We start from the raw sequence: 15,697 nt of genomic DNA, 5'->3' as shown, positions 1-15,697 counted from the left end.
GTCACGGACCACTTGGCACCAGGCTTTTCGGTTTATTTAGGCCAGGAGAGGGACAAGGGTGGTGAGAGAGAGAGAGAGAGAGAGAGAGAGAGAGAGAGAGAGAGAGAGAGATATGGAGGAGTGTCTGTCCTTCCAACCCTCAGGACCTCTCGCTCATGAGCCGGGTTCCAGAGAGTTCACCCTGATCGGGAAGGTCATGGTGCAGTGCGTTCTCTCCTCCAGACTGGGTGTCAGAGGTTTGCTGGATGATCTCGGTCAAAGCTCCTGCATAGCCCATCTGAAATTGGATACGTGATAGGGGAACTCACCTACTGAAGAGCCGGTTTGTGAGCAGCGCTTGAAAGAGTGGATGAGGACAGCAAGCCTTGAGAGAAGGGGCCCTGGAGCAGCAATGAGGAATTCCCCTTTCCCGGGTTTTGGCACCAATGAAAGAAAGATCAAGGATTGCTGTTGGGGAAAATGCCCATTTATTGAGGCAGCTCTGCATATTTATACAGCGGGGTGTGGTCTGACAGTTGAAACAGCTTAACAATTTAATGGTTTTAGCAGCTGGCATGGGATGTGTTCTAATTGGTGGGTAAGGATCATGTGAGTCAGCAGGACTCACCATTGGACGGCTCTTTTTGGGGGATGGGGAGATTAGTCTTTGGAGCCGGTCCAACTCCCAACAGTTTTTCTCTGTGAATGTCACATGCTCCCCTCTCTAGTGGTCACTGTCATCTGCAGAAAATATTTGTTGGGGCTGAGGACTGAGGCCATCAGTGTCAGTTTCACTGTTATCCCCAGGACACTTGTGCTCAGGAGAATGAGGGAGCAGTACACTGTAATTCTTTGCTTGGGACATTCCTGAAAGCTGATTTCCCAGATAAACAACTGGTTTCACTGAAGAAATGGTTCTGACCTGGGCAAGCAATGAGCTTATGAAATAGAAGTTTAATAATCAATACCCACAGCAAGAAGCCCCATGCCTAGTGTGTACCAACCCTACCCAGAATAATGCTGGTTACATGAATACTCCTCAAAACCTTTTTTGGCAGACCTGCCTTAAACTTCCTCAAAACACATCCTTCAACCCTAGAACCATCCCTTGTCTTAAGACCTATTGTTCCCCTTCTTAACCATATATATGACCCTGCCACACTGAAATTCTCCTTAATACTAAGACTCCATTTTCTATGACTGAGGACTCACTGGGTCTTTGGGAGTTGGCAGTTAAAGTCAATAAGAATGACTTGCTCATATTCCAATAGAATCAACTGATCCTGTGGAGGTACAGGGAATTTCCCCTCTACTCTCATGAATATGGGGACAGGGGTGGGAGTTTAGTCTTCCTCCAATCTATGGGGCACACTTTCTGCTGTCAAGGTGACCAAGACAGGGAGGATCCTTGGGTGCCAGGCTGGCGGCAGGTTTTGTCTCACTTCCCTGTCTGCCTGTGTCACTGTGAGCAGCATTGCTATCCTCTACCTGACAGTAATAGTCAGCCTCATCTCCAGCCTGGGCCTCACTGATGGTCAGGGTGGCTGTGTTCCCAGAGTTGGAGCCAGAGAATCGGTCAGGAATCCCTGAGGGCTGGTTGCTATCTCTGTAGATGATGAGCAGAGGGGTCTGTGCTGTCTTCTGCTGGTACCAGTGCACATATTTATTTCCAATGCTGTTGCCTCCACAGGTGATTTTGGTCGTCTGTCCTGGGGTCACCGATACTGAGGATGGCTGAGTGAGCATATAAGAGGCTACAGAGCCTATAAGGAAATAAAAGGAGAGGGGGACTAATGGTTATAGAAACTTCCCATGAGATTCATTCTTTCCCCCTGGCCTGGAAGAGCTTGAGAAAATCTGTGGGACCAGGCTATCCCCTGGCATCCAAACCAGCCATAGGGGCCCATGAACCTGACTCAGGGATGAAGATTTGAACCCATGAGCAAACCCAACACCTTTCCTCCTCAGGCTCACACAAGCCAGAGAGCACAGTGTGGCAAATTCAGCCCAAATTTATCTTTCAGCTGGTTCCTGAGCATCCTTCCCACCACAGATAAAGCTCTGCTGAGCTCAGAATTAAGGCCAAGTTAGTTACACAGGAGCCTTGAGCTGGGGTGTATGTTGGGGCCTTGGGTCAGCACCTGTGCAATAAGCCAGGAGGCTGAGGAAAAGCACTGTCCAGGTCATGCTGTCCTGAGGCTGCTTCTTGAGTTCCAGGCTGAGCTGTGTTCCCCCAGGGGCCTCTTATTCCCTTGTTGGGGACAGCAGCCTGTTATGCAAATCATCCCATGTCAAGGCTGCTACTGGAGGAAGTTGTGTGATGTTTAGAGCAGGGCTTAACCCCAGGGATGCAAAGAAGGGAGGGGCAGCCCTGAAGAAATACCCTCATCTCACAGAAGACTCCTTTACTTGCTGGCTCCAATTGCTGGACCATGTCTCCATCCAGGCTGTTTTTCATCCTTGAACCTGGGCTGGCCTGGTTATATAGAGATGAGTCTGTCTTTGTAAACTGAACCAACTGTATGGTTGAAAATTGGAGGTTTTGCCAGCTATGGGATCCTGTCCCAGATACAGTTCCTAGGCTGTGCAGGTCAATCAAATTCCTCTTAGAGTGTACCTGGTATCTTAAAGGTCCAATGAAGTACAATATCACCCTATCCCTTGTGTGAATGCCTCATGCAGATTTTGAGTGCTCTGCCTCACTTCTCTAGCATGTTTTGGGAAGGTCTGACAACTATGGTGCAATACTGACAGGTACAGAGCATCAGCATGAATGATGGCTTGAGGAATCCTGGACCTCTGCCATGTCCCAACAGGGACATTCTACAATGATCAGATCTGGGAGACATAGACATCAAAGAATATGTATGTCAGTGTAAATGACAATACTATAGAAAAATCCAGTATGTGAAATCTCCCTGACAGGATGAGATCTGCTATTTTGGAAATGTGTGACAGGTCCAGAGTTTAGCTCCATTACAATGAGCTGGGTGTGGTAACGAAGAGTCAGGAAAGCAGTAAGATTTTTTTTCTGCTAACAAATATGGGAATTCAAGAAGAGCTAGATATGAGAGAAATGGAGATCAAAAATTTGTACTTGTTTGAAACAGGATGTGTAGCAAAATGACACTTTTTCCTCTGAATCTCGGGGTGTGGGCCCAGCACATACTTAGGGAGGCTTTGTCAGGTGGTTCTCTAGTGCCCCCTGGTGGCCTCTCCACATTGGGTGCTTCCTGTTTAGGGCATCCTTGGTCAAGGCGCAGATTCAGAACTAGCCTCTCAGGTTGAGGATTCCTTGATGTTTGGCCCGGGGAGGAATTTCATCTTCATTCTACAGATGTGACAGTATCAGGAACAGGAAGGAGCAGCTCAGATTTAACAGGAAAATATGAACAGATGCATTAGGAAGAGGAGGGTCAGGACCCTTCTGAATTATCTCTTCATATTTCTTTCTTTCTTTCTTTCTTTTTTTTTAGAGAGAGAGAGAATTTTTTTAATATATATCATTTTTAGTTTTCTGTTGACACAACATCTTTATTTTATTTTTATGTGGTGCTGAGGATCAAACTCAGCACCCCGTGCATGCCAGGCAAGTGTGCTACCGCTTGAGCCACATCCCCAGCCCAATTTCTTCATATTTCTTTAGGGTGGTGTGTGATCATGGAATTGGTTCCATAGCTTGGTGCTGGGTGACATTGGAATCAGGAACTGGGTCTTCCTAGGGTCAGCTTTCAGTGCTGAAGCTCATGTTTGTAGAGTCAACATGAGTGAGTAGTGAGAACCACAGACATAGACAGGAGACCATTCACCGCCAATGTTTATTCAGACCCACTGTGGTCTACACCAAATTCCATCCTGGGAATTCAGCAGTAACGTGATGCATCTTTTGCACTAAGAGTTTCCAACTTCTCATTGGGTCTGTGCTTTGGACACATTTAGTGTGCAGTCTAATAGTCTCTCCCACCCACTAGAGCCTGGGTTTTTTCCCCTCTCTTTCTTGAAAATCCAGACAGTTTTTCCATGTATCAAGCATCCAGTGATAAGTATATAGTACAACACACAATAATGACACGGAACATTAAGTTCACCAGAATTCCTTGTAAGGGCAATTCTGCACTTTTAAAGGAGTGAAATATATAGGTTCTTGCATCATTTGCCTCTTAAACATGGGTGTGATGGCTGAAGCTGCAAGAGCCGGACATGAAGAAAGTATCAGCAAGCCAAGCCAATCGAGTTTCGAGATAAGGGTATTCCTAGAAAGATGGGGCAATCTCACACTAAGCATTCTGAGGGGGAGGAGGAAGGAGAAGTTTGTGAGAGGGAGCCAAGCCGCGAGCCAAGCCTGCCGTTCAAGGCCTTCCCTGTGCCCCACTGGCGCCAGGACATCTGTGTCCCCCATCCCATCCCACTCCGCCCTCGGGCATTGGGCCACTTGGGACCGCACAGAACAGTTGGTGAAGAAGAGGGAGATTCCCCTGGCCCCTCACCTCCTAGAACACATGGTAGATAGCCAGGATGGGAGCGGCCTCTGCCATATTGTGGCCCCTCCCCCCCACGGAAATTCTCTGCCACCTTGTGCAAACCCGGAAAAGCCAGTTAAGCTGAATTCTCCCTGGGCCAAAACCATCCTCCAGGGTCTAGCCCACCAACAGTATACTACCCAAGTTCCAATCTGCCTTAGATGTGTGGAGATAACTTTAGCTAAATTTTATGCTTCTCCTGCTTCCCTGCAAGGGACCAAAAGTCAATAGAACTTCCAGCTTTTCTCTTCTCACCTTTTACACCCCCTTTAGCTCTGTTTTAAAGAACTTTGATAAACTTTACTCCCCTTTGTAAAATGGGATTAGGGAAGCAACATTTTCTTTTCTTCCTGAAGTTGGCTTGAGTGCACCACTACAGAGGGAAATGCCTGCTGGGATCTAAGAACTTTGGTATCTCCCTTTTTTTTTTTTTTTCAAAACTTTGTCCTCATTATTAAATTGGAATTAATTGGCTTTGAGGACAGGAACTGAACTTTCAGATACAAATTTTGACACCCCAGGGGCCCCACTCCACTTTCTTGGGGAAACCTACTACTGAAAAGTTAGGAGATATGGAGCATGCCTAGTGCCGGAGGTGGGAAAAAACCAGAGGAACCAATTTTATAAGTAAAAGGAGGGACTGAGGGACTCCCAGCAGCTGCTGAAGCCCTTTTGCTTAGGGGAACTCCCTCCTTCCTTCCCTTCACTGTAAGGATTACTTCACCTCTGTCTACTTAAAAAAGAAAAAAGGTGGGGGAACATTGAATACAGTAATGTGTTGATATTGTAGATTGTTTCTTGGGAATGATCTTGGATGAATGTGTGTCTAAAAGATGATGTTTGTAACAATATGGTATCTGAATGGGTTTTTGAAACATTGCACAATCTTGCAGTTAAAAGTTGGGTTTAGGTAATTGTTTAGTTTATGATTTCAGATAACTCATGCCAGAGAACTTAGAATACTTAGGATGGAAAACTAAAGAACTGTACTTCCAAGTTGGCAAGTAACTCCCAATCATTCAGTTTTTTTTTCATCAATTTTTGAATTACCCGTAGACTAGGAAGATTTCACTAGGTGTACCAGTGCATTATTAATTTGGGCAAGGATAGTAATCTGTTCCCCTCAGTGTGTAGGATTTAGGAAAGGAAAGTATTGGATTGGGACGTTGGTCTGGCTTATTGAAATGACATTGAATAGCAACAGTCTTGGAAATTTTTAAAGCTTATTTTTGAATATAGATGGTAGTGTGTGGTTCTCTTTTGGAATTTTTTTCAGGTGATTTAATGTAACTTAATACTACATTAGGAACTTTAGAACAAAGGAATGGCTTAATGATCCTGAAGGGATTTCTTCTGATGGTAGCTTTTATATTATCAAGTAAGATCCTATTTTCAGTTTTGTGTGAGCAAGTTTTTCTAGTGTAGGAAAATTTTTTTCTTTGGTAAAATAAGATGTAAAAGTATGAAATTTTGTTAATTGTATCCAAAACTTGTATCATAGTTTTCAATATCCAAACCTGAAAAATATGACTTATGGTTAAAATGCCTTAGGCATGAAGTTTCTGCTCAGAATAGCAGTTTTCCCTGCTCCTTCCAGACCTCAGCCAGGACTTAAGTTGAAATGCAAATGGAAGAAGCCTGCAAGCTCAGTAGAGACTGATCTGAGGCTCAAGAGAAAAAAAAAGGGGGGGCGGGGGGTAAAAGGTGTCTTTTTACCTGAACTCAAACTGGACTAAACCAAAAAGTAAATTGTGTGGTATTTACTAATTACTGGCCAATCATTTTTTTTCTAGGACCCTTGCTTTTTCTTAGATTCTGTATTTTTTGAGCTCATGATTTTGATCCTGTAGACCTAGGTTAATGTTTCTCTGATCAGTTCTATTTTTGATAAACTGTGGAGTTTTAAAACATTTCAATGGAGATTTCACCTGTGAAAAGCTACAAGGCCTTTACTATTGTGTTATGTGTGTACACTTGTGTTATGTGTTGTATGTCTGTATGTGCATGTGTCCATATGTCATACACATGGTATGAAGGTTGGCAGATATATGACGAGCACTCATGAAAAAATAAAAAATAAATGGATCCAAATATCTTTTATCTTTTATTCACGTGATTTAAATGGTTCAATTTAAATTGGTGAACAGATGAAAGTAAAGATGTATAAAGAAGGTCTGTGTAAGTTTGTTTTTACAATCAGTCATATGTTAAAAGGACAAAGATTCCTTAAAACATCAGTTTACCCATAATATTGTGTTTTATTAAGTTTTGTTTCTTGTTTCTAGAACAAGTAATCTTAAAGAAATTAAACAGCTGGTTAAACAAGAACTGTTATTCTAGAGAATTGTGCTATGTTATTTCTTTAAAAGTTAAATTTAGTTAATATAAAGACATCAATGTAATTGTGATGCTATTAATGTGTTCATATCTTCCAGGTATACAAGTGTGTAAAGTAGAAGCTTTAAAAGAGCATTATATCAATCTGGTGTTCTAAAGTTGTATGGTAATTTTAGGCTTAAAAGAAAAACATGTTGGAGATTTGTTTGTATCATTTAATGTTCTATGGCTGGACCTGTTGTTGATGGAATATGGGGTTTTGTGTTGCTCTTTGCACTGAGGTATGATTCTTTAATTGTAAGAATGAAAGACCATTCTGGACGCTTTGCCTGGTTGTGGCTGGACTTCTCATTGTCTTCCTCGTGGCATTCGTCATGGCCACAGGGATGGGAACTGGACTTGCTGGCCTCAGTGCATCATGTTGTCAGCACTACCTGCAATCTCAACAAGAGGTCCTTGGCTGTGGTAGTCCTCCAAACCTGCTTACCGCCCGAGAAGGAGGACTATGTCTATTCCTACAGGAGGAGTGCTGTTTCTACTGGGCTCCTCCAATTTCTCAAGGATCGAGCCAGAGCTGTTCAACTGATGGTGATCCGGCAGCAATACAATGACTGGGAACCCTATGAGGTTGGTCACGGCCCCTACCGAGATGTGCAGATGTAAGCCAGGAGCAGAGCCATCTCCCTTCCTTGAGGCTTCCCATTGGGCCTGCAGGCTCTGTAGGTAGGATTGCCCAAAGAGCTAGAGTGGTAGTCAATGATGGGTAAGATCCAGAGAAGGGGACAACCTAAGACAGGCACACTCTCGAGTAAGGCAAACATCTGCTAATAAAATGAAAAGGGGAGATGTAGGACATGACTTGCTGCCCGCTTCCTGGTCTTGGGGCCACACATTTGACTGGGATGGCTCCTGGTGATCAGCCAGGAGGCAGTGCTGTGGGTGGTGACGGAAAAGGCGGACCACCTCCAGGATAGGTTTAGGACTCTTCTGCCCTTGTGGACAGCTCGTGCCTTCCCTTATGGACTATGGGATAGGTGTACACATGAACTCGCTCCACCCCTCTAACCTTATCCTGATTGGCTTCTGTGCAGTGTATAAGCTGTGTGTACTTCCTCAATAAATGAGATCCTGCTTCAACTCCTCTCCCTGGCGTGTCTGATTGTCCTCTGGTGAGGGAGAGCTGGGTGCGGGCCGCCAGTCAACATTTACCTTTCTTGGCTCATCCTGGCCGGGGCCTGCTTTCCCTGCTTCTCCTGCTGATCAGAAGGAGACAGGGGCTAAAACTCCCGACAGCTGGTTCCTCTCTTCTACCTTGTACCCACTATGCAGCTGGGTGGGAACTTAGGTTAGAGCCTGTGCTTCCTGTCATGGTACAGGTATTGAGTGTCTTCTAGTGTCTGGTGAGTGACAGCAATGTTTTCCTTGATAAGCCACAGATTCCCTGATCTGGGAATACAGAATATGGGGAGTGTTCTTCATAGGAAAGAAAATAAATGAGGCTGAGAAAGGAAGTGATAATCCCTAGGTGACTCTGAGAGGAAGTGAGAAGAACAGAAGCTTCTAGATTCCCAATATTTACCCACCCACACCAACTCCTACCCCCACCCCAGGATTACAAGGATCACCCCAGGCTGGGCAAAGTTGTGGAAAAATCCTTAGCCAAAATATTTGGATCCTGAAGCACAGGGCTTCTTCCTGAAGTTAATTCAGTTGCCTGTAGGGAAAATTGCTACCCCTCACATGGACCTGGACAGACTATGGGTAGGTGTCCATCTCCCTCTACCATTTCCAAAGACCAAATATGCAGATTAGAAGGAATTACAGCTGTCATTTCATGTATATTTAACCCAGACATTTCCTTGAATTATCTTTTAGGCCCTATGGGTTTTTATACATAATATCGTCTATTGACAGCTTGGGGTCTATTAGCACGAAGGGTAAATCTAACTGTCAGTGGTAGTTTGTGCAGTAAATGATATGTGGTTTGTTTTTGCCTGTGTGGTAAAGCATTTCGACAAATTAGTCATAAGTTCATCAGTTCATATGCAAGTCTGGAAGGTGTATGGATAAGCTTTCATTTTTCTTTAAAAAATATTTGTAATGGCATAATCTATGTAATCAGAATAACCTGAGGATAAACTTTCAAAAAACCATTCGTTGCAGGCTGTATGAAGAATCTATCATGGATGTAATATTATTAGGGGTTTCAGAAAACACTTTCTTATAGGTGACAAATCTCATTGCAATTTTGCAAATCTCATGGTCATACACCTTTTCGGGATTCTGATCTCTTTAAAGGACTTGTCTGTGAATAAAAGTGACATGCTAAGCAAGTGCTCTACCACTGAGCCACAACTTTAGCCTTAAAACTGTCTTGGTTGGAAATGTGGTAGGATGTACATTTAGCAGTGTATACACTACCAAACAGGGGAAATGTCACTTTTAAAAAATATTTTATTTTCCAGTTGTAGAAAGACATTTTTAAAAAAAATTATATGTGGTGCTGAGAATCTAACCCAGGTCACTGACACTGTGGGTAGCTGAGTCAGCTCTTATGAGGCTATGAAGCTCTGCCAGGAGAAAAAAATAAATGATAACAATAATAACAATAACGGGAGCTTCCAGTAGTTCCCCTGTCTGCCTGGTCTGTTCTGTCTTGAGGGACTCTTTGGGTCCTCACTCGTCCATTTCATTCTCAGTCCCAGTGGCCCATGAGCCTGATAGAAGAATGGAGCCTCTGAAGTCATGAGGAAGCCTGTCCATCTTACTGGCATTTATAGCTTCTTAGGCTCACACAGGCCAGTCAGCACAATGTGGGGACTTCAGCCATTTAGCCCCCTCTCAGCATCAGGATACTGATCATTCTGCCCAACAGAGGCAGGGCCCACAGAGCTCAGAAACAGTGATAGAGCAGCATCTGTGTGACAAAACTTGTGCAGTGAAAAGGGTTCTGGGCCATTGTGCAGGCTTCCCTGATGTGTTTTTTTTTTTTTTCCTGAGGCTCAGATTGTCTTGGCTTCCTCCTGAGATTACCTCATGTTTACGGGGGATCCATGTCTATTATACAAATCAGCTAGAATTCAGATCTGTTTCAGAGGAGCTCTGTGTTTTTTAGAACAAGACTCATCCTCAGGGACACAGAGAGGAGAGATCTGGTCCTGAAGACCCCCCCTCAGCCCAGGAGATACACTTTTACAAGGTGGTTTCATAGTCTGGGCAACATTTACAATGCAGACTGTATTCTCAAAGATGAATCTGTCCTCAGTAGGGCTTGGAGGTCATTCATTTCAGCAAATGAGAAGCACATGCAGGTGCAAGGACACCTGCACAACTGAGGGGGTCTATGCCCAGTGTAGATGGCATCAGATGCTTTAGAAATGGGCTATTGATAGAAATAGTGATAAAATACTATAAAATAACTGGTGATGTGAATATGCATAACCATCAGAAGTAAAGTAGGTACATTTATAAAGAACAATTCCAAGGGACTGTCTTGAGGTCTGATCTGAAGAAAAAATTGGGGATGGTTTAGCATGTTTTGATGTAGCAGACAGGTGGCCAACTTGTTTCCTATTGATTTTAAACCAAGAATTAATAAAGTTCAAGGGCAACTACTCTAATACCCATTTCCATCCCCAATTCTAGAGTAAAGCAATTTTCTCAGGGAGAATGCATTGCAACAGGTTTCCCCAATAAACATTCCCAGCACAACAGAGAACACTTTAAATGTCAGGGAGACCAAAATATAGCTGCTGCCTGTGTTTAGAATTAGAAATGCCATGTCTGCTTCTTTCAAGTTCTCAAGGATGCTGTCTCAGTGCCAGGGCAGATCTGGTGTTTGCAACATGAACTACATGACTCAGAAACACTAAGCCATATCATACCAGGACTGTTATGTTTATGCTAGATTATGAGTCTTCCCCTATTTCTACCACTCAAATAAGGAAACTAAAAATAACATATCTTTGGATGGGGAGTGGCATACAGTACTGCTACCTTGAAGATCTAAGGGAATCATGCTTGCTTGCATTATTAGTAACACATGGATGTAGACACTGCCAAGGCTTATCTCTGCTCTCTGGATTGGCAGCATGAGCCAAGAATGGGGACTGATTTGAAGCCCTGCTGTGGCAGCTAAGCAGTGTACTTCTGTGCAGAGAGCAGAGTGCCAAGACAGTCTTGGACTAAAGCCCATTGGCAGCATATTAAGCTAATTTCCCAGATTCATTCTGCCCTCCTAGCCCTCTGAGCACAGTTTGGAAGGCCTTCCTCCCCATTCTCTTAATTGGCATTTGTCTGCCTTTATTCTCTGATAATGTGCTTATCTAGTGGTCCCTTTGCAACACGCTTGGAATTTTCTATTAAACATGCATGTTTGTTCCTCAGGACCTGGCTGAGACTTTTATAAATTTGATAAATTGTGTTTTTTCATTAATAAATTCTATCTTCAAATAATTTCTTTACTCTCTTATATTATTGTAATTGGTTAAAAGTGCCTAGGCACCAAACTCAATGATTTTTCTGTAGAGATATTTCTTCCACAACTCATTTTTCACTCTTATATTGGCTTTCCATCAAGCCCTTAGACATAGATACAGTTCAGCATGATTCTTTGCTCCTTCATAATAAGGTTGGTCTTGGCTCCAGATTTTCTAATGCTGTTGCTCCTTTCCATCTAAGCCCTCATTAGAAAAATGTCCTACTCTGTCCACAAACTTATCAGCATTCTGCTCATGACCACAAAGCCAATCTCTAAGAAGTTATAAACTTTTCCTAATCTTTTTGTCTTCTGGCTGTTCACCAAAATTACCTATAACATTTGAATTTCAGTATTTTGAGCTTTTTATTACCTTTTCCTCTAAAGTTCTACAATCTCTGTAACTCAATTTTCCTGTATTGGTTATTAACAAAGTTCATATTGCCCACTTCCAATTTTTTTTCTTAGTCTTTTTTCTGTTGCTATAGTTGATTAAAGACTGCTAACTTATGAGGGGAAAAGGTTTATTTAGCTCAATGTTCTATAAGTCCAATAACATGGCACCAGGCTATATTTGGTCTCTGGTGAGGGTCTTTTGCTGACAGAGACTCTGCAGAGTTCTGAGGTGGCTGAGGGAAACACGTGGCAAGACGGAAGTCCTTGCTCAAGTTTCTCTTCCTCTTCTAAAGCTACAGTCCAATTAAGACACTGCTTTTATTCCTTCATTTAACCTGATTGTCTTTCAAAGGTCCCACCTCTAAATACATAGTAAGATTACATTTCTACCCTATAACTACCTCACAATGAAGACTGAATTTCAACCTCACTTTTGGTGGAGATATTAAGCCAGAGCATAAGGAATATGCATCAAATGCCAGCAGCCCTCTAGTTCACCAATGGTTCTTGATGAAGACCAAAAGTCACCACACCCCTATTAAGGCATGGCTGATAAGGGACCAGGGACTTCAGGAATAAACTCTAGGGCCCTACTACCAGGAAGGGAAGGTGTTTGGTGAAGGTTCAGGTGTTGGACAAGGTATGGAGGTTAGAAGTGAAGGACTTTAATTCTGTAACCCTTACCTGTAGCTGGGTATCTGTTGGGTCACTATGTTGACATGAGGGTCATCCACGTATCCCTGGATTCATCTCCAGTATGGGTCTGATGCTTCAAATCTTTCATAATCCAGAATACTTAAGATGTCATTTTACAAAAATGCAAGAAAAAATTGTTAATAGATGGGGCATTAGAACATTTACAGTGGGAATTTAGCATGAGACAGCTGCTTTTTGAGTACAGAATGGTTTCCATGGCTCCTGTTTTAGTCAGCTATTTTGTTGCTGTGACCAAAAGACCCAACAAGAACTACAGGAGGAAATTCTGATGCATGCTTTCAGAGGTCACAGTTTGTAGATAGCCAGCTCCATTGATTTGGGGCCAAGGTGAGGCAGAATATCAAAATATAAAGCACAATGACATGCCCCCCATTGATGAACTAACTAATCCAGTCACGGCCTACCTGCCTACCATTACCACCCATATCAATGGGTTAAGCCATTGATTAGTTTACACCTTATAACCTAATCATTTTGCCTTAAATATTCTTGCATTTTGTCATATATGAACTTCTTTGGAAGACCACCTATCCAAACCATTATAGTCCATGGACATCCACATTGGGAATACCTGTACATCATTGATCAGACTCTGAGGTGAAGAATGATGCTCAGGCTGTCTTGAAATAAGATAGGGGGGCAATACTGTGTTGAAAGAGACAGTGACCCCATGAGGTGACAGCTGACCACTCAGTAGCCCAACAGATTGTCCTGAACTGGATGACCTGCAGAGCACCCTAAAATGGGGCAAAGCTCTGAGGTCATGGCCTCAAGCAGCCATTAAACTAAACCTGTATGAAAAAGATATGAACCTGGAGAAGCAGTTTTCTGCAACCAATCAACACAAATTGCAGTGAGAGCATCTCTGTGAGCTGTGAAAAATCCAAGGTTCTGTGCATGGGTAGGTGAGCTCTGAAGAGGAGATCAAGGCCAATCCCTCTCTATACTCTATACTGGTCTTCTGTGTTCAACATGAAGGTTACCATGGGAATCTGGGGTTTCAGGGGCTGAGAAGTGATGAGCAACTCAGGGGACTAGAAATATGGAATACTGGGGCCCTGGAGAGGTCCAGAAACCATAATATAGAAATTCAGAGACCATGACATGGAGGAATGTCTCTTCCTATCTATATTTTCATTCATTTTTGCTTTTCTTTCTCACTGCCTGTTTCAGAAAACACCATGACAATCCGTCTTAATGGCCATAAAATCATCCCTCATCTACACTGTGTTGAGTCTGGCTGTAGGGCTGGGAAGAAAAAGCAACTTGGGGCCTCATCTCTGGATGAGCTGAACCAGTTCTGCCCAAGGCTCTATTTGTAGTCCTCTTGAATCTGGAGAGAAGTATGACACTGACAGGGTAGAGGTTTGTGTCTCACTTCCCATCTGCCTGTGTCACTGTGGGAAGTGCATTACCACTATCACTATCATCATATGATGATAAACAATAATAGACAGCCTCATCTTCAGTCTGAGTTCTGCTGATGGTCAGAGTGGCTGTTGCCCCTGAGCTGGACCCAGAGAATCTCTCTGGGATCCCTGAAGGTCTCTCACTATCTTTGTATATTACCAGCACAGGGCTCTGTCCTGGGTACTGCTGATGGAACCAGTTTGCATAGTTATTTGGCAGTTCATCTCCAGAACAGGTGATTGTTGCTGTCTGTCCTGGGGCTACTGAGACTGAGGATGGCTGAGTCAGCTCATAGGAGACCACAAAGCCTGCAAGAGAAGAGATAGAGATGAAGGACCCATACCCAGGGGACCAAATAAATCTATGTCCCATATAAACTTCACATTTGGGGAAGATCCAGCTCATGATCCTGTGGTACCCCTACAGGTAGAATCTGGGACAGGGCAGAAGAGATCACCTGTGTAGAGCAAGAGAAGTGGGAAGAGTAGAGGTGTGCAGTTCATGGTGGAGACACACCAAAACTCTTTGTCCTGATATCCACAGCACAGCTGGGTTCTCCAGGTCCTCTCTTATTCCTTTCAAGATGTTTGGGTAAATACATGTTTGGTGATCATGCAAATTATGCATCCTATGTGACCACCAGTTATGGGAAGTCATGCAAACCAGCTGTGGGTACAGAAGAAGAGACTGAGAATGTAGAGGTTGAGGATTCAACTTTCTCCAAGCTGCTTTGGGCAGAAAATCAACCTTGATTTCATGACCTCTGATTAATTTCATTTTCCAGGAATTTAACACTTGACCACTGTTCCAATTCCTCTGGGCTGTATCTTCTCTATCTCCATTTCAGCAGGGCTGTTAACTTTTCAGGAGCCTGGCCATAGGCTGATCTGTTGATCTGGGTCCAGCTGTGGTGGACAATGGACCCTCATCTTCCTCATTCTCATTGTTTCCCAGATGAGCTTTTTTTTCATCTTTGGTATTTTGTTTAATGTTTTTTGGTTGTTAGGATGCTTTAATTATGTCTCACATTATACCTTGTTCACATAATCAAACACTTTATTTCATGTGTTTCCTACATTTTCTGGCCTCAAAAACACGGTTTAACATCCTTCATTCCACAATATACAAGCAATAGACAAGTTTATGCTATTTTTTATCATTTATGTTTTATGTAATAGGTTTAAAAGTGTCAGAATCCAAAATTAATGGAGAAAGCAGCTTTAGGCCCCGTGTTCTCTGTGAAGTTCATCAGTGTCACAGTTTTGCACAAGGCTGAGCTTTGGAATGTGGGTTGTCAAGGATCCCTCAAATGAGAGGTTCCTGTCATTGGACCAAGGTTAATTTAAGGTTTGGGAATGTGATGTGAGGCATATGGTGGGCAGTGTTACTCTGAGAGTCTGCCTGTGCATACTCCATCCAGGGACAAGGGACCAAATGCCCTCTTCTCTCATCCAAGACTGCACCTGAGCATAGGAAATATAGCCTGGGCAAGATATGCCTGAAGGTGGGAGTAAAGGCTAAGGGGGAGTGTACAAAAATCTTTCAAAGTGTCTAGGATGGAGCAGTATCCCTGGGATGATTTCTGGACAGTGATAAATGGTGCCCTGAGATTAGGAGGAGGTCTATGCATTCATGCTGAGAAAATGACACATGTGGTAAACTCATCTTCTCATGCTGTGCTCCTTGCTAGAGCACCTGGACCTCAGCTTGGTCCCTCCAGGGAGTTTTTCCCAGCAAGGGCTGCCCATGCTGGCAGGTATGACCAGGATCCTACAGGGCATTTCCCAGTAAGGTCCTCATTGTTCCTGGACTCTTTTTTTTTTTTTCCAAATCGTTACAGGAATTCTTTTTTTTTTTTTTT

General features: G+C 43.3%; 1 protein-coding gene across 5 annotated transcripts in view; it reads right to left on the bottom strand.

The window, feature by feature from the left end:
- LOC107159025 (immunoglobulin lambda-1 light chain-like) overlaps positions 1-15,697 on the bottom strand; it is a 738,922-nt gene that overhangs the window by 666,374 nt on the left and 56,851 nt on the right. For 2 of the 5 annotated variants that reach the window (XM_048785830.1, XM_048785832.1), the window contains exons 1-2: positions 14,294-14,354; positions 13,851-14,144 (exon numbers count right to left, since the gene is read on the bottom strand). The exons of 1 other annotated variant lie outside the window; for it this stretch is intronic. In XM_048785830.1, coding sequence (XP_048641787.1) covers positions 13,851-14,144; positions 14,294-14,339 — 340 coding nt within the window. In that variant the 5' untranslated portion in view covers positions 14,340-14,354. Of the gene's footprint in view, positions 1-1,450; positions 1,743-2,120; positions 2,182-13,850; positions 14,145-14,293; positions 14,355-15,697 lie in introns of those variants that run through there. 2 more of the 5 variants (XM_048785833.1, XM_048785831.1) reach the window with 2 other exon arrangements.

The sequence above is a fragment of the Marmota marmota genome, unplaced genomic scaffold, assembly GCF_001458135.2.
Source record: "Marmota marmota marmota unplaced genomic scaffold, marMar, whole genome shotgun sequence".
In the NCBI taxonomy this organism is placed as follows: Eukaryota; Metazoa; Chordata; class Mammalia; order Rodentia; family Sciuridae; genus Marmota; species Marmota marmota.
This window is presented reverse-complemented; position numbering and strand designations above follow the sequence as displayed.